Source organism: Thyridium curvatum (genome assembly GCF_004353045.1).
Source record: "Thyridium curvatum strain D216 chromosome Unknown NODE_85_length_178865_cov_78.098177, whole genome shotgun sequence".
Lineage (NCBI taxonomy): Eukaryota > Fungi > Ascomycota > Sordariomycetes > Thyridiales > Thyridiaceae > Thyridium > Thyridium curvatum.
The window spans coordinates 1-26,336 of NW_022156840.1; the positions used below are offsets into that span (position 1 = coordinate 1).

A 26,336-nucleotide genomic window follows, 5' to 3' on the forward strand; every position below is an offset into this window, starting at 1 on the left:
AGCAGAGAGGAGGAGAGAGAAGAAAGAGGGAGGGAGGAGGGGGGGGACTAACCGTTCACGAGGTGCCTCTGCTTGTTGAGCCACGACTTGGGCATGTCCTGCCGCCGCTGTAGCACGACGTGGTTGCTCTGCAGCCGGCTCGTCAGGTCGTACCAGGCCGTGGCGATCATGGCGTTCTCCCGCTGCAGGTTCTTGATGATCTGGTCGCTGGCCGCCTGTTACGAGAGTGTGTTCACGTCAGTCTTAGATTTCTCGCAGATTATAGATAGGCGAACACATTCCGAGGGAGGGGACCGGGGATGTAGTCATAGCTGGTAATACACCAGAACTTTGCAATGTATATATATAAAAAGGGAAACCAAGGGAATGGGAACGGACCTTTTGTGCCGCCGCGCTTCCGGCATGTTCTGCCGCCTTGAGACGTCGCTGAAGATCGTACTTTTCTTGCTCGGCCTTCTCGAGTTGCTGGAGACGACGAGGGGGGCAGCAATTAGCAAACACTCGCTTTTCTACACGATTGCCTTGCCAAAGAGACGGGAAAAGAGACTACCCGACCTTCTCTCCTCAGGGAGGTGGGACGAGGGCATGTGGGGAGGACACCAAGCGTTGACGGATAGAGGCCGCCGCCGCCCACGAGCACGACTGCCTGCCGGCTCGACCCCGGCCAAGACCGAGTCGAGACCAGGCTCGTCGCCTCGCAGGCTGACGGCGCGCCGCGGCCTGATGGGCGGAGGGGAGCTGGGAGGCGTGAGGGGCAGAGCAGGACGACTCACCTCCTTGAGCTGCTTGGCTCTCGTGCCGACCTTCTCGAGCTTCTCGTCCTTCCTGCGAAGGGCCTCCTCCAGGCCGGCCGGGTCCCTGCCGGCGGCGCCGGCAGCAACCTCGTCGGGCTTGGGAGAGGCGACACGGGGCTCCCTGGTCGCGTCGTCGAGCTTCGTGCGGAGCTTCTCGTTGGTCAGCAGCGAGTCAAAGAGCTGCTTCTGCTGCGTGTCACTGGAGAGCTTCAGCTCGTCGAGCTGCTTGCGCAGAACCTCGACCTCGTCCTTGAGTGAGCCGGAGACCAGCTCGTCAGTAGCTTTGAGTTCCTGCAGGGCGTCGACGGAGCCCTTCTCGACCGCGCTGACTGTAGTGAGGAGCGCGTCATGGTCAGAACCGGCCAGCACCTTGTCTCGGGCAATGTGGTAGAGCAACATACGGTCAGTCCTGAGCGTCAAGAGCTCACGATCGCGGTCTGCGACCTGCCGCTCGAGCTTCTGTAGGTTCGAGTTCTTCTCCTCGAGCTCAAAGGTCCGGTCCTTGAGCAGGCTGGAGATTTTGCGGTAGATCTCGCTCCTGGACAGCTCCTTTGTGAGTACGTTGAGCGGGCCAATCGCGAGGGCGGCATCAATGCCGTTCACTAACCCTTCATCTGTGCTGTTGCTCATCAGAGCATTGATCTGGTCCTGCGCAAGAGCAAACTTCTTCAAGATATCCAGATTCTCACCCTGCAGTATCTTCTGCTGCTGTCGCGAGGTTTCCAACTCGCTGTGTAAGCGCTTGTTGTCGCCCGATGCAATATTGTGCTTCAAAAGATTGTTCTCGGCTCTCAGTCGAGAGATCTCGAGCTTCATTGCTGTGGAAGGGTCATTGCTGTGTTCCAGCTCCTCCTCCAGGTTGAAGTTCGTCTTGCTGCCGTCGGGTGTCATGCCTCCAGCAACGCCTCCGACCCCGTGAAGTACCTGCTCCTCCAGTTCGAGAATCCGCCTCTCGTCCATCAGCTTCTGCTCCCTTATTCTTTCCAATTGCGCCTGGACAGCATAGATCTCCTCCTCGAGAGCCAGCTTCTTTATGCGACTGTCCTCGAGCTGTTGCTCGAGAGCGGCAACCATATCCCTAAAGCGTGTAATGCTCGTTGCTTGCTGTTCGCACTGATCCTTCAGCCTATCGTACTCTCTCAGGTTGTCTCTTGCCGTGTCCAGCTCGTAGAGTGCGTTCTTCAGGTCAGTTTCCATGCCGCGCTGGCTCTCCAGCTTCTGCCGGTACCGCTCAGCTGTGTTGGCCTTCTTTGCGAGTTCTTCCTTCTCATGTTTGAGCTCCTGAACCTCGTCCTGCAGCCTCTGAAAGAGCTCGGCCTTTTGGTTCAGCTGGTTGTTCTCGTGCGTCAACCGTGTCTTGGTTTGCCGGTCATCCTCAATCTGGGCTTCCTGGGTCTCGATGATCTCTTCTTGTTCGCGATTTCTCCGCTGGAGCGAGAGGATTGTCTGCGACTCGTTGTCGCCATGCTTTTGCTGCTCGAGCTCCAAGTTGTCCTGTGCCCGTTGCAGCTCATCCTTGACTTCCTCATAGGCGATCTGCAAGTGCTCGAGGCGCGTATTGCTGTCGGCCAGTTTCTTCGTCAGAGTGTCGTATTCGGAAGCCAGTCTGGCAAGCTCAGCCTCGGTCTCCAGGCCGGCGTCCAGGGCGGGGGTTGCGCCGGTCGACTCCTCGGCCTTGGCAGCCTTCTCCATCTCTTTCTGCTTCTCTTCTAGTATCCCGGCGATGCTAGCTAGCTCGTCCTGCGAGAGGTTCTGGTACATGATGGGGATGTACTTTTCGTTCTTTTCGCCCATGAGGGTAGCCGCGGCAAACACGCATAGTAACTAGCAAAATCGCAAAGACGTTAGCAGAGGGTCAAGATCAAGGGAGCGGTGGACAGGGACAGGCCATACCTGAGAGATTCCCTCGGCGTCGAGGTCGTCTGACAATGACCGGAAGTCGACAGTCCTGGGCAAATACACTATCTTGTCGGACGTGTCGCGCTGGACGATGTACTTGGTGAGGGCCTTGAAGACGGACTGTATGTTGCGCTTCTTGGTCAGCCAGGTCGAAGAGCCGACGTTGAGCTCCAGCTCGGACGGGTCATATTCCGGGTCGAGGTCCTGGAGCATCTGGGAGAAGACTCGTCCATCGGAAAGGTCCTCGAGTCTCTCGACTTTGCGGTCTAGAGGGAAGGTGTTGACCCAGGTCAGGAGGGCGGCCTGCGCCGGCGGCTTCATCCCGGGCATGGCTACGGCGCCTCCGGAGCGGAGGGCGGATGGTCAGGCTATTGGATCGGAGCTCGCAGGTCGGGCGGTAGTTCGCCTGCAGAGTTGGCTGACACTGACAAGGCTAAGCTGGGTAAGTCGTCTGGAGAAAAGGCGTCGCTGCTACAATGTTTCAGAGGCAACGCGTAGGTGATGTTGCGAGTTGAGGAAGAAGGAAGTGACGGTCACTTGGAGCAAGAGGGAGACACGCTCGCAGCCTTTTCTGGTGTATGATTAGAAAGAAATGAGGGTTTGAGGTTGATCAGGAAGATGCTTGGAGATCCATTGTCGACAGCAGGCTAGAGCTTCTGGATCAAAAAACGCCACAGAGCAGTGAAAGACATTGTTCATGCCAAAGGGCTTTGTCCTGGGAGCTATCGCATTGCCCATTCCTTTGGGCGACGGCAGCCCCCGTGAAATGGAGCTCCTTGTTAGTGTGGGTTTGGCACGATTCCCGTATCTGCTAAGCTGGAGGTGACGTGGGTCCAGACAGGGGTGTCCCTGAAACCCCTAGACTTCTTCTGCCCATGCATGTCCCGCCGAAAGAAGAGGCAGAGGGCGGTCTGTCCAATTGATCCATCACTTCTTTGCTCTTTGTGCGTGCCTGGTGGTGCATTGCCGATCAAGTTGTCGTAAAGGTAGAAGGCATAAAAAACGCCCTCAGCCCTTTGTTTCAGCGCGCGCGCCGTTAGGCAGAACATGCTCTGACACTTGCAAGCGGCATGTCTGCATGCACTTGAATACACATACATATATCTTGTTGTTGCACCTCTTCTCAAAAGTCCTCAGCAACCACACCATTCTATGTAAATATTCTCCCTCGCAATCCTTCTGCAACCCAAGGTTGGATATGGGTATTCCGGGACTAGACTGGTCCAAGTGTTTCACATTGTTCCTGTTGCGACAATACAAGTACAAGATACGATCCCCATGTCAAGTCGCTCCACACAATGCGCATTGACCACGAGAACAAAGACGACAGGGAAACGAGATGAAGGGACCGCCTGGAAGGTCTGGTGCGTCTTGAAGTACTTGTACCTGCCTACTGCAAGAGTCAAAACACACCGACGATCCCGCCCATCTTTGGTCTGATCCCAAACAGAGATGATGGGATGGGTCTGACCATGAATACTTGTACTTTACGCAGACATATCATTTACACAGCCGACTCCATTCCCAACTTACACCGTAGATATGTTTGTCTGTAGTGAATGTGTTCGAATGATTAGACATCCGTACAAGAGTTTGCCCAGTCCTTTGTGGCTAGATTGCACGTTCCTGGAGACCCCAGATGCACAAGGAGAACATTGAGAAGGACCGCATCAATTCAAGCCTAACGAGTGGTGGTCTTTGCCAGCCGGATATCATCTACCACGCCCGTAATCCCATCTCCAGATGCCGTCGCATTACCAAAAAAGCGCCTATAAACATATTTCATCAAGCAAAGTGGTGACTTCTTGCAGCCAAGGTCCTCACGCAACCGGATACCCCACGTGGCTGGCACATGTGTCGTAATCCACCGTCTTCCCCATCGCTCACGAGCTCGAGACAACTTGGTCCTCCTCGATCAGGGCGTTGTATTGGCTTCCCATCGTCTGCACAGTGTCGAGGACCTTCTCTCCAGCCTTGACCGCGAAACCCCTGGAGCACCCAGGTTAGCATTGTGCAAAGATGGGCTTGATGCGGATTGTCACGCGCATCGTCGCTCGCGCCTATGACTCCGTATGACTCGACTTACTTGATCAATTTGTACTCGTGCAAGATAACACCGCCAGCGTCCAGGATAGCCCCCTTTGCCTCGTCGAGCACATGGTTGGGCGTGTTCTCGGGATAAGTGATGATGACCTGCTTCTGCACATCCACCGCCAGAGCAGCGGAGAAGACAGACAGGAAGGCGAGGAGGAAGGCGATCAGCTTCATTTTCGACGGTAAAAGTGACAGCAGAGCGGTTTAGAGTTGCTGAGTGTTCGAAATGGCACCGTGGAGGCGATGATCGATGTTGCGCAAACAGATGCAGTTGAGGTGGTGGAAGGTGGCAGAGTCGGGGGGACTTATGATGGTTGGGTGCCGCCTTGATTAGGAAGCTGGATGACTGGCAGCGGGTGGTGTGTCGACTGCCCAGCGCATGACATGCGGTGGCGTCGGTACTCCCTTTGAGTAACCCCGCCCCATCCGAACATTGCCCGCTTCGGTCATCTCCGCGCTAAATGCATGACCCCGGTTTTCGAGCCACATGGCCGATATGTCTTGACGAAACATCATGAACCAAATTTGGATCTCCATACAAACGGTGGTAGAAAGCTACTACCAGATATCATGAAACATAATGTTCGACTCTAGTAATTGACCTGTAGCTAAGGATATCGTAAACAATGCCACCAGCTTGTACAGCCCCCATTGAACGCCTAGCAATGCAATCAGTCTCCATCTTCGCGTGCCCAGTGCTTTATGTCTTCACACTGCTCGGCACGCTCTCGTTGTCTCCCCATATGTCTTTGCTCTCCTGCTCAACGGCTCTCATGGCAACGGCAACCTCCTCGAGTTTGGCCACAACGTCCAACACGCCCTGATTCACCCGCGAGAAATAACGGTCGTTGGCTTCTCTCCGCTTTCTTGCTAGCAGAATGTCCACCTCCGTTTCCTCTCCCATCTTCGCACCGAGCTTGTCAGCATCGTGACCGGCCACGCTGCTCCCGGGACGAGCACTACCGCCAGCCGTGCTGCCTCCCTCGGTCCTTCCTGCGCCGGTATCCCCACCGGCCGTGTCTTTGCCTCCGGACACTGTGGACTTGAGTTTCCTGGCCTCTGCCTCGGCCGCAGACAAGTTGGTCTCGATGGCCTCATCAGCCTCGCTTCGCGCCCAGGCCTGAGCCAGCGCGATCTGCGCCTGTCTCAGCTCCGCGAGCTTGTGGTCGTGATCGGGTCCGAAGACCCTGGTTCCGCCCGACGCGGACAGCTCGACCTCCTCCAGCGTCGCTTGCATCTCGGCCCACAGCGCGTCCGTCCTATCGGTAGTGCGCGTCGACTCCTGGCGCAGCGGATGCGGCATGGAGAAGGCCGCCCCGAGGTTGCCCAGCCCCGAGGGCCGCAAGAAGTTGGCACCGGGCCTCCGGGCCTCGGGCTGACTTGAGGGTGGCGCGCCTACATCTTGGCGCAGCAGGGAGCTAGTGCGGGACAGAGGAGGTGCCCCCGAGGAAGTCATGCCGGCAGCTGAGGTGCTCGTCGAGCCTAGGCCACCGGGAGGTGCCAGGATTCCGGGGAGGGAGACATGAGAGGCAGCGGGGGACGGATGAAGAAACAGGGTCGGAGGGGGGTCCCTTTGCTTGCCTTTGCCTTTATTAGCTTGAGACATGGCTACATTCTGGCCCGCACTCTGAGGGTGTCGACGATGATCTACAGCGAGGCTCCTGGTTGGCTCGAGTGCTGGTCTCGGAATGGGATGCAATTAAGCGGGAGTTTTGACTTAGCGCGCCTGGCCCGAATGACATAGAGATAAAGATAGATAAGGCGCACCGGCCGATGCTGATAAGGGAACTTTATTCTCGCGTCCTCCGTCTCCACTGCAATTTTAGTCTAGTCCCAGTCTGGTCGGGCGGGGCTCAAAGGACTAGCGCGAAAAGTGCTGAGAGAAAAACTCGTGACCAGCTAGGGCGAGAAAACCCTACCAAAAAAATCGCCTGCCGAGTGGTGCGAGAAAGTTGCCAATTCCAGCCCCAACCTTCAAGCACATCCAGAAGAACCCCATCACAGCGATCAATTCATAAGTCGGTACGTTTACTCTCCAGCAAGATCCCGGAGGAGAATAGGAAGGGAGTCATCACACTCGCTTCTTTCTTTGTCTTCTCACTCGACGTCGACTTGCTAACGTGCCGCCTCCCCGACAGCAATCATGGGTGCCGGAAAGCCTCGTGGTCTCAACGCCGCGCGCAAGCTGCGCAACAACCGTCGCGAGCAGCGATGGGCCGATCTCCAGTACAAGAAGCGTGCCCTGGGTACCGCCTTCAAGTCCTCTCCCTTCGGCGGTTCCTCCCACGCCAAGGGCATCGTCCTTGAGAAGGTCGGTGTCGAGGCCAAGCAGCCCAACTCCGCCATTCGAAAGTGTGTCAGGGTTCAGTTGATCAAGAACGGCAAGAAGGTCACCGCTTTCGGTACGAATTCCCCCACGATCTCTCCCGTCTGCAGCAAGAAATACACGATTGTGTTGGAAGCAGGAAATATTTCGAGGGCAGCAATGCTAGGATGATCAGACGGTTTGGCTAACAGCAGAATTTTTCTCTAGTCCCCAACGACGGTTGCCTCAACTTCGTCGACGAGAACGACGAGGTCCTCCTGGCCGGTTTCGGTCGCAAGGGCAAGGCCAAGGGTGATATCCCCGGTGTTCGGTTCAAGGTCGTCAAGGTCTCTGGTGTCGGTCTGCTCGCCCTGTGGAAGGAGAAGAAGGAGAAGCCCAGGTCTTAAGCGTGTGGAGGATATCATGGAAAAAATACGGAACGGTATCGGCATGCGGAGTCATCTTTGCTTGTTTGCATTGGGATCATTATAGGTTAAAGGGAGACCTGAAGATTCCCCGGTAGACATGATCAGTACCGAAATTCAGGATCATTGATCACCAAATCCTCTGGTTCCTTCGCCGTTTGACATGACTGATGGATTGTATGTGTTTTTGTGATCAGCTGAGCCAGGAGACCCAGGGCAATGCATAATTATGCGACATGCTGAGTGGGACAGCTTCAGTTCAAAATTATCGTACGGGGGTATTGCTTTCAGACCCTTCGGTGCCGGCGATATGGTTACATTTTTTTTAACAGATTGATTACAGAGTAGAGTACAGGTATTAGAGCGGCTACGCCTCCTCCTTTTTTCCCTTGCCCTCGTCGAGGTAGCGAATAGCATAGTCCGCCCCAAGGCCCAGACTGATGACGCCACCGGTGATCCAACATCCGTTGACGAACCACCACCAGCAGTCCTTGACGCTCTTGAGGTTCACACGCTTGATCATGATGCCCAGGGTCACCAGGGCTCCGCCACAGCTACCAATAAAGAACGCCGGGCCGGCTCCTGCGGCCATGCCGGCCCCAGCCAGAAGGCCGATCTGCACTACGGCCAGGCCGGTCAGAACCTTCTTCGTGTCGGCGTCGTGCTTCAGCGCAATGCTCTTGATGCCGGCCTTGGCGTCGTCCTTGATGTCCATGTGCGCGTAGATCATGTCGTACAGGACGGTCCACGCGATGTTGGACGTGTACAGCAGCGACGCCGCCGTCAGGGCGGCCTGGTTGGAGAGCAGGTCGACGCCCAGGGCCGGGAAGCCCATCATGGCGCCCCAGGAGAAGGTCAGGCCGAGCACGAACTGCGGGTAGTACGTGACGCGCTTGGCCAGCGGGTAGGAGGCCACGAAGAGCAGGCTCGGGACGGCGTAGTAGAGGCACGCCGTCGGGAACTGGAGGAGGATGGCGAGGCCGGCGAGCAGCTGGGCGCCGGTGAAGACGACGCCCCGGAAGGGGGTGATGGCCCCCCTGGCGATGGGCCGCAGGCGCGTGCGGGCGACGTGCGGGTCGAGGTTGCGGTCCCAGAGGTCGTTGATGGTGCACCCGGCGCCGCGCATGACGAGGGCGCCCGAGAAGAAGAGGAGGGAGTAGCCGGCGGCCGAGAGCGGGGAGGCCATGGGCACGGCCATGGGCGCGGCCATGAGCGTGGAGAAGAGGCAGGGGAAGAAGAGGTAGTAGGTGCCCGTGGGCTTGTCGAGGCGGATGAGCTCCGCGTACGGGACCCACGATGGCGGCAGCATGGAGAGGAGGCCGGTCTGGGGAGGGGAGTAAGGTGCTGGTGCCGAGGGGGCGGCAGGACCCGGGACGACGCCGGCCCCGTCTGGCTGGAGCGAGCCGGCGGCTGAGCTTGGCGAGCGCAGGGCTGCTGTGGCATGGTAGGCGATACGCGCTTGCAAGTGAGGCGTGCAGGGCCGGTGTAAACTGCCACGGTTCGGAAGACTGATCTGGCCTGCTGCGGATACCGCACTCCTCGGCACCCTGAGGAGCCGATGTCCCGGCTTCCGGAGTAGGATAGACATGGTTTCTTCTCTACGAGATTGTCTTGTTTGAAAGGAGTAGGGCTACTCAAGAGAAGTTAGTCTCCGTACATCTGCATATTTTCTCGTCAAAGACAGCCATGGAAGAGCTATAATGGGCCGCAGAGACCTCCCTTGTGAGACGTCTTTCGTGGAGAATTCTCGAGGGTGGATGGAAATGAAATTCACCTTAGTTGCTCTCGTTCACATGTCAACTACACTGAGCCAATTCAGCAGCTTGGACCAGAGACCGGGTGTCTGGTGCTTTTCCCATATGGCTTGTCACGAGTGGCCACGGCAATGACCCTCAAAGATGGATCATCTCCCATCAATCGGAGCTGGTCTCAGGTCAAGGTATTCAACCGTTGTTCAGCCTTGCAGCTGAGATCCGGGATTGCCTCCAGCAAAAGTGGGGCTGCCCCAGTCAAGCTGTGGTGCGCCAAACTTGGCTAGCCTCTGATTGGCACCACTACCACCACCGTCGCTCCTCCGCCCACCCTACCCAGGTACTGTACATACTTGTAGTAGATAGCCAGCCTTCCCTGATAATCAATCGCAATCGCGTTGATGTGCCTAACTTCCCCCTCACTTACCCTTGAAATCTTCAAACCTTTCGACCACAAGTTTCGTGGAAGGTATTTGGCGTACAGAGCCGTCTTCATCTTCTTGAGAGTCTGAAGGCGCTAGCTTGCAAGCATGCGTTTCAACGGAGACCCGTGATACTTCCTTCACTTGACTGAGCATCTCGAGCATCGCTTTCGCAGTCCCGGGGACTGCACCCGATCTCCGACACAATGCCGACCTCACTCCACCCGCAGGCCAAGTTCGACCCGATTCCGCCGGATCTCGACCTCAGCGCTCTGGTTGACTCAACCCCCAACTTCGAATGGGCCCTGCGCATCGGCGCAGAACATATCAAGGGTCTGTCGCCACTCGAGCTAGAGCGACTCATCAACATTCAGATCCTCCAGCGCGGTAAACCCTTGGTCATAGAGAGGTGGAATTCGGAGCTCGATTCTTCGCTGTTCAGTGCAGAATGGCTCGAGCAGACCTACGACAAGCAGCAAGAGTTTGTTCGCGACATCCCGGCCGAGACCAACATCAAATTCACCATGGGCCACTATCTGCGATCGATGAAAGCCCTGGCCAACCAATACACGCCCACCAACTTCCGTGACGAGATTAGACAGCGTCTGTACCTCAAGGATATTGATTGCCCTCCCGAGTGGCACGAGCGCTTGCAGAACGTCTTGCCGCGAAACTTCTTCTATCTAAATGACAAGATCGACACGAAACGTGCAGTACCAGCCGGTGATCTGATGAGTAGCCTGCCGGAAGAGATGAGAGCTCAGAATCTTATGTGCTACATTGGACACGAGGGCACCTACACCCCCGCGCACCGAGAGATGTGTGGAAGTTTGGGTCAGAATATCATGGTTGAGGTGTCGGGAAATGATGGTCAAGAGAAGCCAGGGACGTCCATCTGGTTCATGACGGAAACAAAAGACCGCGAGGTTGTCAGAGAGTACTTTTTGTCCATGCTCGGCCATGACGTTGAGATCGAGAAGCACTTTGCCCAGATCAACGCCTGGAAGAAGGCCACATTTCCGGTCTACATCGTGGAACAGAAGCTCGGGGACCTCATCCTTATTCCTCCCTTGGCTACTCACCAAGTGTGGAACCGCGGCACGAGGACCATGAAAGTCGCATGGAACCGGACCACTTGCGACACGCTCGAGTTGGCACTGCACGAGGCCCTGCCCAAAGCCCGGCTGGTGTGCCGTGATGAGCAATACAAGAACAAAGCCATCATATACTACACCCTGCGCAAGTATTACGACCTCCTACGTTATAACGATAAGTTCGACGGCCTAGGTCTGCTCGGTATCGAGCGCGGTGAGAGCCCGGAGAAAGACCGGCTCAAGACCGACTTCCGGAAACTTTTCAGCCTCTACACCGAGATACTCACTGACGAGATGTTCGGCCAAAAAGAACAGAACGTCGAGTTCATCGAGTTTGACTCCAACATTACTTGCGCCTACTGCAGAGCCAACATCTTCAACAGGTTCCTCACTTGCAAACACTGCGTCAGACAGCTCCTCGACGACAACAAGAACGTGATTGAAGATACATACGATATCTGCATGGAATGCTACGCGATGGGCCGCTCGTGTCTGTGCATCTCTGGCCTATCATGGTGTGAGCAGTGGGAGTGGTCTGAGCTGGTCAATACCTACGACGAGTGGCGGACGATGGTCACCGAGAACGACGGCTTCATCGACCTCGAATTGACCCCTCTTCCGCTTGAGATAGCTCGAAAGAAATCCGGAAAGAAGTCTGTTGCACAAATATGCCAAGAGCAGCTGCGGCGGCGTCCTTTCCGTGACATCACCAAGCCGGAAGAGAAGGAGGTTCTCGAACCATCAGAGCCTGAGGTCGACGAGAACGGCCTGGTGGTTAAGAAGAAGAAGAAGAAGAAGAAGGAGAAGAAGGGCGATGTCTATCGATGTCATGTCTGCTGTCGCAAAGATTTCACATACAGACTGGCCTTCTGCTCCACGCCAGGTTGCACGGAGGCCTACTGCTATGGAAATCTTTATCGGGGCTTTGACATGATGCCCCAGGACGTCATGCAGGAGGAGAGGTGGCAGTGTCCAAAGTGCAGGGGGATATGCAACTGCGGCGCTTGCCGGCGAGCGGGCAACACTACTCCCTATGTTCCAAAGAACACTCTACTCGGCCACGATACGCGGAGCATAGCTGACGATCGCAGTGTCGATGCTCTGGTCGACTTCCGATTGCACAACCTGCGCTGGCTTAGCAAGGTCGGAGAGGAGGGTCATAGTCAGGACACTGGTCGCATGCAACGCCTCAGACAGCAGGCAGACGCAGAGAAGGCGAAGGAGGGACATATGGGAGATGTAGTCGGTGCGGCGCTCGCTATTGCCGAAAGCCAACAATCTGCGTCGCAGGCCATGGGCGGAGACTCGCAGCCAGTCACTGATGGGCAAGCGCCGATGGCCGATATGTCCCCGGCTGACGCAATTGACCCAGCGTTGTATAACGAGCCTGCCGCCTATCCAGATCCATCAGCCTTTGGAGCAGAGCGAATGCTTGGCTTGGGCTACTATCAACAAGATGACAGCCCCGACAAGATTCTCTTCGACCCATACCAGGAACCAGCGGCCGACGAAATGGTTCTGGACGAAGAATCTGAATATGCCAAGAAGGCCCTGCGGGCCGCAAAGAGACGTGCGAAATTGGAGAAGCATGACGATCCCGACTTCATGGCGCCAAAGTCACATAAGAAGAAGATCAGGATCGAGAAGGAGGTCGACGTTGACGAGGCTATGGACGTTGACCCGGCTCTGCTCAGCGGGGAGGCAACAATCCCTAGTGAATCTCAGCAACCGGAAGGAGCAGCAGCGGATGGCGACACGGGCGAACGTGACGAAGCCAACGGCGAAGACGAATCCGAGCAGGAGGTGACTGGCCTCTTGCCATACGAGGCTAACATCCCGTCCCTGCGCCATGCCAAACCCAAAGTGTCGTATGCCGAGGCAGACGACGGCATCGAGGAGTTCAACGAGATCCTGGAGAAGAGACGGCCCAAGCCTCCTCCTACCGCGGAGCCTTCCGAGCCGCGCAGCAACGATCCTCTGGACCTAGCCTCGGAGGCGATTCGTGCGATTACCGGCCAGGCACGTAAGGCGACTGCCGCGGCCCAGAAGCGAGCGCCTGCGCCGAGCGCGGCGGGCCCGAAGAAACAGGTGTCCACGCCGAGTACGGGCCCGAAGAAGCGAGGACGGCCGCGCAAGTCCGACGTCGGACCGTCTACCGATACTGGACGCGAGAAGCCAGCCACGCCGCCGTTGAGCGAGCCGCCCAAGAAACGCGGCCGGCCCCGGAAATCGATGCTGGCCGGAGTTGAGTCGGGCCAGTCCTCGGTGACGGTGACGGAGGAAACACCTGGCACGGGAGTCGGTCGGCCCGAACTCGAGGATGATGACGATGATAGTATGATCGGAGCCCTCGAGGCACAGCTTGCCGCCGAGCTCGCAGAAGAGGACAGTCGCCCAGCTCATAATGAAAGGCAAGAGCCGGGAGCAGTGGATTTCCCACCTGCTGCTCCCGCTCCCAAGCGGAGGGGACGGCCCCCGAAGAACCCCGCGGCGGTGGCGGCGGCGGCGGCAGCTGCCAGCTCGGCCAGGGCTGCCTCGCCTGCCGACATGAGCGGCTTGACTATGGCTCAACGCGTCGCTCGGCGAGGAGGCAAGTTCAAGATGGTCGGGCGCAAGTCGCGCGGAGGCGCCAGGAGCGGAGAGAGCACGCCGAGGGCGTCGGGCGCCAACACGCCCCAGGTGGAAGAGACGCCCGCTGCACCTGCAGCAGCTGCAGCTCGGCCATCGCCCAGCCCCGCGGCAGAGCCTCCGAGTGCTGCTCCCGCCGAGGAGGTGGAGGATCCGTTCGTCGATTCGCCGATGCCGGATGCCGTCGACGGACCGGAGGCGCTCGAGGTCGTCTCGCCCGAATCGGCCGCGAGTGAGCGGTCCCCATCACCGCCACCGCCTGCGCCGCCGCCGGCTGCGGCTGCTCGCGCTGGGCCCACGGTTGTCCGCTTGGGCTCGTCCGACGAGGAGGACGGGTTGGACGGGGGCTACGGCGGGGGCTACGGCGGGGGCTACGGCGGGGGCTACGGCAGGGGCAGTGTCTCCGCGTCGGACGACGAGTCGGACTCGGACTCGGACTCGGACGACGAGGATATCCCGGCGAGGGTGCCAGGCGCTGCTGCCGCCGCTGCCGAGGGCGTGACGCGGGGCACTGCTATCCGGGGTCGGGGGACGATGGTGCGCAGTCGCGGGCGGGGACGGGGACGGGGACGGGGGAGGGGTCGTGGCCGAGGGGCGTAGGGGGTAGGTAGGATTGTGATGGCGCATGGGACCTTGGTTCTCCGGGACTTTGCCGGGGGGATGAGTAGTGCTATTACTTGGCATGCACTGGGCCTGCTAGGCTGATTTGAAAGTCTTTGCTTCTTTCTTTAGATACCCATTGTTCAACGGGGTAATTAGCATGCCTGAAGATTGGCCTGTGCCGGGTGTTGGTGCAGGAGAGAACGAACTAGGTAGTACGAAGATGATGTTCCAACAAACAAGAAGAGTTGAATGCCCCTCCCTCTACACGGTATATGGGCTGGTTCTGCTGACTAGCCATTTCAACGTGCGGTGGCATAGGTTGGTTTCGGTAGTTTGTGTGTTGCGGAGAGACTTGGGGAGTTGAGCATATCGGTCAGCACGCCCAAGCAGAATAGAGAAGGAAAGTTTTTCTGTGAATGCCAATATGCAATGATTTGACGCCAAAGACGTATGGGCACTACTTCGACGCCTTGAATGCGAACGTTTACCTTCCAACCTATTGATACAAGCGGTTCACACCAACACAACCTCCCAAGTGAGCCTCACTTGCCCGACTCTCTCTGAGTGATCTACTTCCGGGTTCCTCAGTAACTCTGCTTCCTTGCTCTCGCGGAGGATATTCCCACTCGTCGAGATATCTCATGTCCTCACGGTGTTCGCCTCATAGCTTCTTCTTCTTCTTCTTCTCCTTCTCCTTCTTTCCACACACACACTCTCCCTCTTCACTCTCTTTCACAGACCGTCCCGCATGCTGGTGCCGGCCTTGGACGTCTCCTCGGCGGCCTTCTTGGTGCGCTCCTGCAGCTTCTTCATGGCCTCGGCCGGGCTGCTGCTCGCGCCGCCGCCGTCCGTCTCGGCGCGGTCCGCCTTGACGGCCTCCTCGCTGTCCGAGGCGAGCTCGGGCTTCCAGTGGGCCTGGCCGTCCTTGTGCTTCTTGAGCAGGTCGCCCTTGTGCTTGTCCACCTCGTGCGAGTCCGGGTTATCTGGTGTGGGGGCAGCAGTGAGTGTCAGCGCTGGCGATCCATGCATATGTATATATTATATGTGCATTCGTGTGTCTCCGTGCAGTGTAGTTGTGATGTGTAAAGGCGGGGCGGGGGGGTGGGTTTGGATAGCAACTCAAATTGGCTGTCTCTCTCTCTGAGGTGTGGTTTTACAAAGGGGAAGAGATTGTAGATGCGGGTGAGCCGAAGGAGGAAAACACTCACGGCTTGCACTCTCCTTGTGCCTCAAGCTGGCGGTGCTGGCGATGCTTCTCCGCAGGAGCACCTGGCTGCCGGCGACGGTGGTCGGGCGTGCGGCGGCGGCAACCGCATTGGCGATGGCGATGCGAGCAGGCATGGTATCCGGATCTGGGATCTAGGGACGAAAGATGGGGGGAAGCCTTTTTGGAAGAAGCGGAGGGAGGAAGTTTTGTATATTAACTTGAGTGAAGATGGGGAGGAGGGAGGGCTCAATTCTCGATATGAGAGAAGAAGGATAATGCTGCCAGAGAAGGAGGGGGGGAAACACCAATTGAGAGTATGGCAATGGGTGGATAGCAGCTTTGTGATTCGTCTACCGAGCAAATGCGAGATATAGGAAAACAACAGGGGGGAACAGAGCTTCCTTATGGGAGGACAAGGCAGCTCTTTGCTGGGAAGCTTGCTCGGCTTGCATCGAGATGTTTCTGTGACGTCACCATGATTTTTTTGGGACTCTCCTCTTATCCACAGATTCCAGCAGCAAGAAGCAGCGCGCCCGGCAGGGCAAAAAGGAACTAGCTTCAAAGAATCGCAAGGATACAATGATCATCTACCGGGCTACCTAAGGTAGATACTTGACTAAGGCGCTCCCCCCCCCATCAATTGAATCCCGATCAGCGTGACGGAAGGCGCCTTTTTTCAACCGCGTTGCTCCGACGTGCCGGGGCCTGGTGCGTAACCGGGATCCTCTGATTCGTCATCGCGGCCTGGCAAGCATCTCGGACAGACAGTGTAGTTTGTGGCCGTCATCGTCGAACGACAGGCCTGTTGCATCGGGTAAGCATAGCCTCGGTCGGTTCAACCTATCCTTGACAACTGCAGCGGGTGTTGATGGTGTTTTGCCCTTCAGAACCAGTGTGCCTCGTTCCTCCAGATCAGGCCGGGCAGATCTCGCAGTCTCGCTCTTTTTGTATACAGTCCGGTCGGTGCACGTCACCACAGCTCGAGAATCGTAACAATTAAAATTTATCTGTAATCGTACTACCGATAGAGAAGAACCCAACGCTGCCTTGATTGACCCCTCGAGTGCGGTAGTAGCAGCAATGCTAGTAAAACGAGTGTCGAGTTCCCCCTATCCATCATGAGTCGCGGCTTCGGTGCCACAACGTAATCTCAGTCGAGCACCTTGTTATACATCGAATAACTGACTTGGTATGCAGTGAGGCGGTATACGGCGGGCAAATGCTGTGTTTTGAGTTCGTTTTTCCCCTACAGGGTGGACCCGACAACTCCCCCCTTTCCCCCTTTTCCCCCCCCTGAACGCCGTAGTTTTTTGCACAAAAGTACACCGACCGGGTGACTTTTCGAAAGAGCAGAGATGTATGAGTGAAAAAAATGCTAGTGCTGGATATGTACCGAGTGAAAACCGCTTGAAGCCGTATAAAACACGAGTATAATACAGGGAAAACTCAGGTGTGAACGAGTCGAGAGTTGTCTAAGCCGGGGCGGGTGCCGTCGAAGGAGCCGTAGGGACCTGTATTACCAACAACAGTGTCAGTGTTCTGCCAATGTACGTAGCTCGGGCCTGAAAGAAAAAGAAAGGGGGAGTCTGCTTACCTCCAGTTTCGTCGCGCCCGCCATCATCTTCTGGAAACCGATGCCGACGCCCTCGATGACGGCCAGCAGCACCGCGCAGCCGATGGCGCCGTTCCTCGCCGCCTTGTAGCCGCCCCGTATGGCGAGCGCGCCGCCGGTGAAGAAGCCGGCCGTGATGGCGTTCCAGGGGTCCTCCTTCTTGCGGATGCCCTTGACGGCGCAGTCGAAGGTCGAGAACAGGCCGCCCCAGACGCCAAAGTTGCCGCCCAGCACGGGGGCGCGCATCTTGATCGCCGTCAGCGCGCCTATCCGCCGCTCGCCGTACGGTGAGTTCCGGAACCCCTTGATGCCGTGCCAGATCGTGCCGCCGATAGCGCTGCATTTTGATAGGGGAGTTAGTCTCTACAGGGAAAAGCTGTCGCACGCAGCGGGTTTCACGATCGGGATCAGGGAAGAGGAAAAAACATACCCCATCGAGAACGCTCCGCCAAAGTCGTTCAGGATGACCCAAGGGCAGGGGTCGCGGCTGTGGTCGAGAGCCATGATGTCTGGTCGTGAGGAGGAGGCTGATGTGGTGGTTGATGGCGAACTGGAAGAATTTTGATTTGGGCCGGGCAAAGATTTGGCAGCTAAAACATCCAGCCAAAAAGGTCGCGGCCTCTGCCGAATGGCCCGTGCATGAGCCGGGGGACGTGGCATCACGTGATACATAGAATGAGTGCCAGCACTCTCCTCAGAGAGCCAGAAACCGAGACCTTCTGGAAAAGTGGCAGACAACTGAAGTGTGGAAAATTATGTCTAGTTATTGTCGTTCTCTGGTTATGCTGTTTGCATATCAGGATGTGTTTGTGGCAAGAGGGCCCAGTTCCAAAGCTACTGCCCTCCAGCCAGAGAGTTGCTAAGGACTAAGACGTGGATTAACGAGCCACGAAAATGACCTTGAAAGTCAGTACGTGTGAGCCTTGCTTAATATAAAGGTTTCCTGTTCGTTTATGTAGAGACAGAATATTGAGAAATCAATTGAATCTCAGACGACCAAGAATGGTACGATTTAGCATATGTTCAAGCCTATCTATCAACGAGATGCCAACATATCTTGTTCCTATTGACCACAGCACGGAGATTTCCTTGGGCTTGCCAAAGAACCATTGCCTATTCACTTTGTTGCGGACCTTTCTTATGATGACCAGGTTGTATCCAGATTGTTGAGAGAGAAATCTCATGCATACAAACTTAAGAAATGGTGGACCATGGGGCCGAAGCCTATTAGTCGACCGAGGATCCAGGTAGATACCTGGTGTTCTAGCAAATAAATATGCGAACAAGAGAACGAGAATGCACACTTCGAGCACCACCCTCCCACTACCGGGAGGCCCACGCAGTCCGCGAGGGCCACTCGGAGCATGGAGCAGGCAGGCAGGCAGGCAGGCAGGCAGGTGTCCGTTCGGGTGCCGCCGCGGGGGAGGCGGAGTCGGAGTCGGACGAGGCACAGCCCACTCGGCGACTCCCGAGCCCGGCACCACGAGCTTGCACCAAGAAGGACGTGCGGCCCGGTTTCGCATTGGGGGGGGCACTGCCAGGGCATTGGGCGACGCAGGTGGTGTGCCATTCCAGTTTCTTTTTTTACGGTCAGTCCAGCAGCAGCACGGGGGCCATGCATGCATGTATCAAAGCCCCGAAGGAGAGAAGTGCCTGCAGATGGATGTGATGGCGGCACAGTCACGGCATTGCTTGCAGCTGGCCTTGGGTAGGTAGTCAACCTCCGCCAGCCATTCATCCTGTACACACCTCACTGTTCCCGCTGGCTGTAGTGCAGCATGCATGAGAGAAAACGCATCGTCCAGTCACAGGAACTTGCGCTTGGCACATAAGTCCCCCCATATGTGGACCGGGTCGAGCCCCGAAACGGGGCTAGGTGAGTCTGCTCTAGCGCTTCTCCGAATGCCCATGAAAGAGCGGTGTGGGCGTGAAAGCTGTCACAGGACGAGAAGCAAGGGCAGGCACGATGTGTGTGTGTGTGTGTGTGGGGTGCAGCAAAGTGAAGAAGAGCACAACATGGTAAAGGTTTGACTGGTCCCTTGGTGAAAGAATGGCTGGAGGCAATGGCATCTAACCTAGACTGAGATCGGGGGTTTCAAGGAAGAGGTGCCAGGGGACAAGGGTATCGCCAACCTCGCGAGACGAACACACTAAGAATGCGAGAGCATTGGTGGCGGGGTGCCAATGAAGAGCGATGCCTGGCTTCTATTTCCAATACGGAAAGATCGCAATGATAGTGGCAGTAGAGAGACTTGAGAGACCGCAGGTTGGACATGTAGCTTTGGAATGAGGGCAGCAGGCCAGGGGACCGGACCCTGATCTCTGTGGTTCTGACATTTGGACACCAGGAACAGGGCAGGGCCGTTATCAGATTCACAGGGACCAGATCATCAGGGAGATACACACTCCGCCCCTCAATTCCAAGGCAAGATACGGCCCGTCAGCGTCGAATACTTGGAACTCGGCCTTGGACCTAATTGACGGATTGGTTAGAGATAGACTGCGTTGCAGACAAGATTGGCAGATTGGCGCAGTAGGACCCCGGATCTGCGATACTCGGCCAACCAACGACGGGCGACTCGAGCCAGGCTAAAAACGGGCAAGATAAATGATGCCATTGTCGACTGGAGCAAGTGATGGCATTTCTTGCTCCTTCCGTCACCCCTCCCCCCCCCCCGCCGGCTCCATATCAGGGCGAAGATGGGTGGTGGGGGCGCTCACAGGGCGGTTCGACGATAGACAGCGAGGCACAAGGTGGGCTGGTAGAGGGAGAGGAGAGGGGGTGGTCAGCAGCGTAAAGCGACGGGAAACCCTTCTGCGTCTCAGGAAGCTGGTATTGGGCCGCCGGTGGGAGGAGTTATTGGCGGGCTGATCAATATGGGACCCTTTATTAAAGTGAAGAGAGAGAGACAATGGGGGGTGTTGTGGGTGGTGTACTGGCTCAGAGTCTGGCCACTCTCGACGGTAGGACAATGCATTGTGACCCCCGAAAATCCGTCCGGCCATGCAGGCCGGGAGGAGGGTGTACAAGGCGCCTTCTGGAGCAGTCCATCGGCCATTGGTGGCCAGTGATCAGCGCTGCCAGAATGGGGAGACGGGGCAAGGTCGGGTTTCTTGATACAGTTCCATTCATGGTCAGCAAGAGGCGCACCTCGAGGACCTTTCGTGCATCATGCATTGATATGGGATGCGCCTGCGACTCTGGCAAGCTCAAGTGCTCAAGTGCTCTGTTGCTTCTCACTTCTGCCTCCGGGCTCCGAGTGGCACCGTCTGTGGTCATTGTGCAGGCAGGCCAACAGGCCATTTGTCGACGCCCATTTGCCGGCGGTTCCTATCGTCACTTATCGAGCACCACACGCTTATCGGTGGCAAAACCCATGCATGCCACTCGAGTGAAACAAGAAGTTGCGCTTCGAAACTTGGGAAGCTTGCCTGGCTTCTTGGCGGGATCTGCAAAATGCGCCCTCTATTTTCGATGATGGAATCTGCACATAATTGAAGGGTCCAGCTCCTGGGCAGGGCAGGGCAGTGCAACCTAGATTCCTGCTGCCAGCCCATGGGTCTGTCTCGGAGGAGGAGGAGGGGGATGATAGCCCGCCGTTGAGTTGACGCCTACTTGTAGTATCCCAAGTTCAATTACAGCTGAGGCTGGGGAAGACCACTTGCTAGGGAGCGATACCGCAAACACTTGGGCAGGACTCAGGAGGTACTTTGTGCGTCACTGTGCGCACCGTGCCAGAACCAGGACACCATACTTGTACTTGTACTCTTCAAGGTTGTTCTCTACTGTTCTCTTCCCCAACCGCCACGTTTCTTCTGGTGCCTGTCAGCGGGGCCACCCTGCACTGCAGTCCCTGGGGCCCGCCTTGACCACCAGCCAGAGATGGAGGGAGACTGTGCTGCTGCGCTGGAGTACTTCCTCCGTCGCCCAACCGGCGGGCAGGTACTTTGCAACCCTGGCCTCCCTGGGTCACCAACTCCGATGCACACGACTCCCATCTGGGTTTGAAGGCCCGCCAGATGTTGCAGGGCTCCCCAGTCCGAGCGTCCCTGCTGACGAGGGTGTGCCTGTTATTCGGGCGGGTCCATTCGCCATTGTCGCCTGCGAAAATGCCAATGGCGGCTTTGCGCCCCCTAAAATGGGGTCAGAGTCTATTGCTTCCAAGGGCCGCCAGCGGACCCGTGCGCTAAACACTGACTGACCACTGCCTCGTTCTTGTTCATGCGTCTCTCTCCTCTCTCCAGCCGCCTGCATCAAACTTGGGTACTGTGTGCGCGCCGCTGCTTGTCGGCTGCGCAATCAAAGGGAAGGGCGAGACACTCTGCTACCTACGGCAGGCCTGTTTCATGGCTCCAAAGGAGGCGCCACAGACTGGTAGACACGTAGGTACTCCGTACCTTGATGGCACACCTCAGCAAGCACTGGCCCACTCCTGTACAGGTCTGAATTGCCAAACATGCAGCAAGCAAGCAGGCCAATTCGGGTTCGTCAATACCAAGGGCATGAGAAATGCGGTTTGTTTTTGTCTCTCCTGCCAACACTGCTCCTCGAGTCACAGGTGTCTCTCAGCTCCTGTGGGGCCCGGGTAGACCCTGTGGAATGTTTGAGCGCAGGCAGAAGAAGAAGACGACGACAGCGAAGGGGCAAGACAAGAGTCAGAGCAAAGGGTCACGAGGACACTGAATACCTACCTAGTACTCACTACTCCTCACTGTGTGGCCGGCGGCGGAGATCTGCCTCTGCTGGAATCGGCTTGAGCTTTCTGGGCTGGGGTGACACTAAAATCTTAGCCGGCACAGTGGCTGTTTGCCCAGGCGTTCCAGAGTAGTACCTTGCTTGTTAAGCTTGTAACGGTATCGGGCCACCTCGGATGAAAATGACGGTCTGATGGCACAACTCGCACAGTTTGACGATGCAGAGAACCGGTGCAGTACTTGTAAAGTCGGGTACGAGCGGAGACAGTTGGGCATTGCATGACTGACTGAATTACTCCTGTCGCAGGCCCGCTGACGGCAGTCACCCCACAGAACATGAGTTTTGTTGGTTTGTGAACTCACCACACGTATCTAGTTCGTCTGCAGCCGTCGGTTTAGTGGGCGAGAGAGGAAAGGCAAAAGAGGTCAGTTTGTCTCTTCGTTCGTCTGGGCGAGAGACGCACTAGGTACCATACCTACGTTCATGATCTATTCTCGTTACAAGGTGGCCCTTGTCTCACAATTGTTGGCTGTGTAATACCTAGGTAGACAAGTGCATTTACCTGCATATTCTCCTTTAATTCCCATGCCGCGGGTCTCATCTTGAGCGAGCCACATCAATGTCGCTTGGACTGCTATTCGCCGCCAGCAAAGTACAGACCCCTAGGTACTTCGTAGACCTTACAAGTACGGGAGGTGCAGTGCAGGAGAGGCACGAGAGAGGCAAGAGGGTGGTGGGCGGTAGTGGCTCACTGACTCCAGGGCCTCTCTGATCGGCACTGTCTGGGCCGGGGACCGCCAGCAGCGCCATGGCCAAAATTACAACAGCACGCTTGGCCGGGAGGGGGATGGCTAGCGGCTGGCCGTTGGGCCAATGGAAACGAAGGTGGCAAAGGTCGGATATCATTCCTGTGGGGGCTTCTCCACAGTTTATGACGCTGCTGATACTGTGGGCTCCAGGGCTGCCACTGGCGGTTCCAGACTAGCGCGGGCCCCGTCTGCCGCTATAATTGGTCCTGGCCGGGTCCACCGGGCTGGGAGACAAGCCACCTGGACAGGCTCGACAGGTCCCCCCCCCTGGGCCCAGCCCAGTCTCTTTTGTCTCTCGAACCAGCCTTGACTCACTGTGCTCTCGTGGTACACTGTGCCGAGCTACTTGTACAGTGCGGTAGGTACCTGCAGTCCCCAACCTAGTTATGCGTCCAGTGCACTATCTCGCTGTTCCTTCAAGAGCACACACCACACACACAACTCTCTCTTTTCCAGGCCCGCCTAAAGATGTCGTCCATCCAATGGCCACCTGCCTAGGCCAGCCCACTCCTAGCCCCTGCCCACCCAATCCAAACCCCTTCTGTCCTCGCCTCTGAAGTCTCTCGGTTCCCCCCTCCCTCCCCCAACCTGCACCATCCAACAAAAACCTTCGCCTTCTCCGACCGCTGCGCTTGTCCCTCCTTCCGACTCTCTTCCTACTTCTACCACACACCCTATCACCATCCGTCCCTCCTCGCTCCGACACAACTTGCTCTTCACTCTGATTGATCTCTTGCGCGCTCGAATATAAACCAACCCGCGATTATTCCTCTTCTAATTCTCTCTCAACTGTACCACGCAAGGCGACATCCTCCCTCACGCACCCCTATTTGTTGACATTTGTGGTCCTGCTTTGTTGTTGTTCCATCGGAAATAATAGCGCAAAGCTCGGTTCAAACGGCAATCCCACACACTCCACATCCACCAAACGCTCGCCATTTCAACACCACCACACACCTGTACCTGTGTACTCTCTCGCCAACCTTCAAGACGGCTCAACCTGTATAGACAGACGACAAAACGCTAAGAGACTATGTCTTCATACTACCACTACAACGCTCAGCAACACCACACCTCGGCGACGGCGCAACCCGTCGGTCACAGTCACCATGGCGGCCGCAACCGCAGGGCGCCCAGGTTATCCGTCTCGCAAAACTCGCACAAGCAGTTTCGGGGTGTGCGTAGCATGAAGGAACTGACAGAGACTGCGTCTCTGACCAACTTCCGCATGAAGTTCGAGGCTGGCCGCTCCTTCGACCTCGAGGACGACATGGAGTTCTGCCCTGGACTGCTGACCGAGAGCGATGTGAGTCTCAATGCGCAGCTGCCCACCGCGAATGGACCTCAGTCATCAACGACAACAACATGGCGGGCTCTGTGCTAGTCAATTGCTGGATGATGTGGCCACGACGGGTCTTGTCTTGCATGCGTGCGTACATTTACTGACATGCTTCTTCTCTCTGCGCAGCTCGTCTCCATCCACAGCGCCTCTTCGGAACGTTCATCCCTAGCCAGCAACTCGCCGGAACACTCTCCCTCCCAACCGGTGCAGGTTGCTCCGGCCTTCTCTCTCAACTCGACCTCTCCCGCCTTCCAGCCTGCCTACCAGGCTCAGCAGTCGACCTTGAAGCTTCACCAGCCCTCTGCCACCCGCGCCCGCAACGCCATCCCCATCATCAACCCCGTCACCGGCATCACCATGTCGAGCCCTCCTCCGCCTTCGCCCGTCTCGAGACTTCAGCCTGGCTTCGGTCGTCGCTGGTAAGTGGTTGACCAGCCCGCTTCTGTAACCAGGGAGACCGGGCTGGGCAGCCACCGCCGTCGTCATCGTTTGCTCGTGGAGCTGCAGGACTGCTGCACACTTTCCTCCAATCCAGCTGTTCATCTTGGGCGGGCGCCAAACTCAACAAGGCAGGCATCGATTATTCTCTCATCCTTCCCCGGCAGGCAGGGTATACTTCAAAAGTCGACTGGCTCTTCGACTTCTCGGCGATCCATGTGCACTGGCACTGGATCCACACCTCCCTGTACAAACACCTTTCTCGACATACACTTCTGCTTGGCGCACGAAAATTCGACATTTTCGACTGGCACGATACGAAGATAATCGATACCTCCTTGCTAATTTGTCCTCTTCATCCCTCCCGACCTCGAAAGATGGGAGCTGTCTCGATTGCGGCGGAACCGGCGTTTGATCGCCGGGATTTTTTGCATCTCCACTACAACAATAATCCTTTTTCTTTTTGCATCGATGTCTCACGACGGGAGTTTTTTGCTTGTTCGGCTTCGTCCATTTTCATACAGAAGCGGCGTCTTCCACATGATAAAATGGTTTCATCATCACGGGTCTACGATTTCGTCACCAAAAAAAAAAAAAGAATCTCCGACATATAGAATGAGTGATGGGTTTATCGTTTTTGGTGCGCGTACCACAAGCGAAGGGGGTCTTGATTATCCTACGGGTGTTTTGATCTTTTGCGGGCTTTTATATGGGACATCAACGGCGGGGGCGGGCAAAGACCATTGCGTGGTTCTCATTTTTATTTGTTGCAAATCTCAGCACAATGCAAAGCAACGGGGCAATCGGGCGGGGAGTTGGCTCATATCCAGGGTTTTGATATCATTTTTTTTCTTGGCTTTTTCTTTTACATATATGCGCAAAGCCAGATCCAGGTCGTTGGGGGGTATGGCGGTTGTTTCTATTCCCCCTTTGTTTTTTCTCACAAGTTGTACCATTGGCAGGCGGTCTTGATATCCTTTACCAGCCCTCTTTTACCTACGTCATGTCTTGGTCCCTTTGAAGGACGTTCTTGTCATAACGGAAATTGCATCTTTTGGGGGCGGGCCTGCGAGGGTTTTGGTCGCCGGGGTTTATCGGGGGCATGGGACACATCTCCCACACACACACACACCCTGGGGATTGCGAACGGAGAGAAAGCATTGTTTTGGGCTGTTTTGGGCAAGCGTGTGTTGGCGAAGCGCAGGAGCGGGTTTATACATATCTTTTTGTGTGTGTTTGAAGACTCATATTTCTTCCGTCCTCCTGCTGCGAAACGGCGCGCGCGGCTTGTGTATGCAAAGATACAAAGAGACAAACCTCCAGTTTTGTCTGGTCCTCTGGAAATAAAAAACTGCGACCGAGATCGCTGCTGCTTTGATCTAATTATCCTGGTTGCGTCCTGTTGCCCCTTTTTCGTGATCGTGACACTGTGTGTGCGACTTTGATACATGAGGCTGGAGATCAGGGGCGAGAATGGCCTAGTTGGACATGATTCGTCTCCTCGACTGTCGAACACCCCCGTTGCTGGTCTCTTTTCGTTTTCAGGAGATGGAGTCCGGGAGGCCATCGCTGACAGATCTGCTTGCCCGCAGTCGGTGAGGTGTTTGCCTCGTTGGGTTTTCCTCGTCAGACAAGCAAGAAACCGAACCCTGAAAGAGGGATTCGACCGTGGACAACCAGTCACCACACTCAGCTAGGATGACTATACTATGAAAGACTTGTAGTGCCAATGTTGTGACTCGACTTGGTACTATTAGTCATAACCATGGTGTACTCGAGTGTGCTGTCGACTGTAGATGGCAATGTGTAGTTTCCTCGGCTGCCTTCCCTTTACTGATTGAAGGAGGTGCAGGTCGAGAGAGGTCGGCACTTGGGCAGTTCGGACCATATCACAAGAACTAACAGTGTCATATGGTAGCATACCGGGGTCGAATTATCCTCTTGCCTAACGTCCTGTGACACTATGGGTTGCACAGGTGAAATAGCTCGGGCGTCTCGGATTTATGTGAGTCGTGGGATCCGATATGTTCGTTCATTCCTCGTGGATGACCTCAGGTGTTCCTCGTATTGTCAAGATGTCCGACGAGGATCACCGAACCATCAGGTCTCCTACGGTCTTGGCTTAGAATTACCAGCAGCTGACCGCGTCGACTCGTTGTTCGTGCGGGTGTTGAGACGAGTCAAGCATGTAGCGTCTTGCTGATGGGGGTTGGCAGC

The 26,336-nt window shown here is 56.4% G+C and overlaps 9 protein-coding genes across 9 annotated transcripts; 3 read left to right on the plus strand and 6 right to left on the minus strand.

Annotated features, from left to right (window-relative positions):
- Window positions 1-3,023, minus strand: E0L32_010473 (uncharacterized protein; the record flags this gene model as incomplete). Its single annotated transcript, XM_031133094.1, has 4 exons — window positions 53-215; window positions 379-465; window positions 672-2,618; window positions 2,688-3,023. Coding segments are annotated over 4 exons (2,533 nt in total), but the record flags the coding sequence as incomplete, so codon positions are not given.
- A 1,553-nt stretch (window positions 3,024-4,576) lies between these two features.
- Window positions 4,577-4,961, minus strand: E0L32_010474 (uncharacterized protein; the record flags this gene model as incomplete). The annotated part of the gene is made up of 2 exons (XM_031133097.1): window positions 4,577-4,682; window positions 4,780-4,961. The coding sequence occupies 2 exons, from the start codon at window positions 4,959-4,961 to the stop codon at window positions 4,577-4,579; spliced, it is 288 nt and encodes a 95-aa protein (XP_030989498.1).
- Window positions 4,962-5,487: 526 nt separating this feature from the next.
- Window positions 5,488-6,393, minus strand: E0L32_010475 (uncharacterized protein; the record flags this gene model as incomplete). The annotated part of the gene is made up of 1 exon (XM_031133098.1): window positions 5,488-6,393. One exon carries the CDS (start codon window positions 6,391-6,393, stop codon window positions 5,488-5,490), a length of 906 nt encoding a protein of 301 aa, XP_030989499.1.
- A 537-nt stretch (window positions 6,394-6,930) lies between these two features.
- E0L32_010476 (uncharacterized protein) lies at window positions 6,931-7,499 on the plus strand (the record flags this gene model as incomplete). The annotated part of the gene is made up of 2 exons (XM_031133099.1): window positions 6,931-7,189; window positions 7,321-7,499. 2 exons carry the CDS (start codon window positions 6,931-6,933, stop codon window positions 7,497-7,499), a joined length of 438 nt encoding a protein of 145 aa, XP_030989500.1.
- A 385-nt stretch (window positions 7,500-7,884) lies between these two features.
- Window positions 7,885-9,105, minus strand: E0L32_010477 (uncharacterized protein; the record flags this gene model as incomplete). Its single annotated transcript, XM_031133100.1, has 1 exon — window positions 7,885-9,105. The coding sequence occupies one exon, from the start codon at window positions 9,103-9,105 to the stop codon at window positions 7,885-7,887; it is 1,221 nt and encodes a 406-aa protein (XP_030989501.1).
- Window positions 9,106-9,896: 791 nt separating this feature from the next.
- Window positions 9,897-14,012, plus strand: E0L32_010478 (uncharacterized protein; the record flags this gene model as incomplete). Its single annotated transcript, XM_031133101.1, has 1 exon — window positions 9,897-14,012. The coding sequence occupies one exon, from the start codon at window positions 9,897-9,899 to the stop codon at window positions 14,010-14,012; it is 4,116 nt and encodes a 1,371-aa protein (XP_030989502.1).
- Window positions 14,013-14,747: 735 nt separating this feature from the next.
- E0L32_010479 (uncharacterized protein) lies at window positions 14,748-15,356 on the minus strand (the record flags this gene model as incomplete). Its single annotated transcript, XM_031133102.1, has 2 exons — window positions 14,748-14,998; window positions 15,224-15,356. 2 exons carry the CDS (start codon window positions 15,354-15,356, stop codon window positions 14,748-14,750), a joined length of 384 nt encoding a protein of 127 aa, XP_030989503.1.
- Window positions 15,357-16,668: 1,312 nt separating this feature from the next.
- E0L32_010480 (uncharacterized protein) lies at window positions 16,669-17,338 on the minus strand (the record flags this gene model as incomplete). The annotated part of the gene is made up of 3 exons (XM_031133103.1): window positions 16,669-16,761; window positions 16,817-17,171; window positions 17,265-17,338. 3 exons carry the CDS (start codon window positions 17,336-17,338, stop codon window positions 16,669-16,671), a joined length of 522 nt encoding a protein of 173 aa, XP_030989504.1.
- Window positions 17,339-23,372: 6,034 nt separating this feature from the next.
- E0L32_010481 (uncharacterized protein) lies at window positions 23,373-24,104 on the plus strand (the record flags this gene model as incomplete). The annotated part of the gene is made up of 2 exons (XM_031133104.1): window positions 23,373-23,645; window positions 23,808-24,104. The coding sequence occupies 2 exons, from the start codon at window positions 23,373-23,375 to the stop codon at window positions 24,102-24,104; spliced, it is 570 nt and encodes a 189-aa protein (XP_030989505.1).
- Window positions 24,105-26,336: the final 2,232 nt, after the last annotated feature.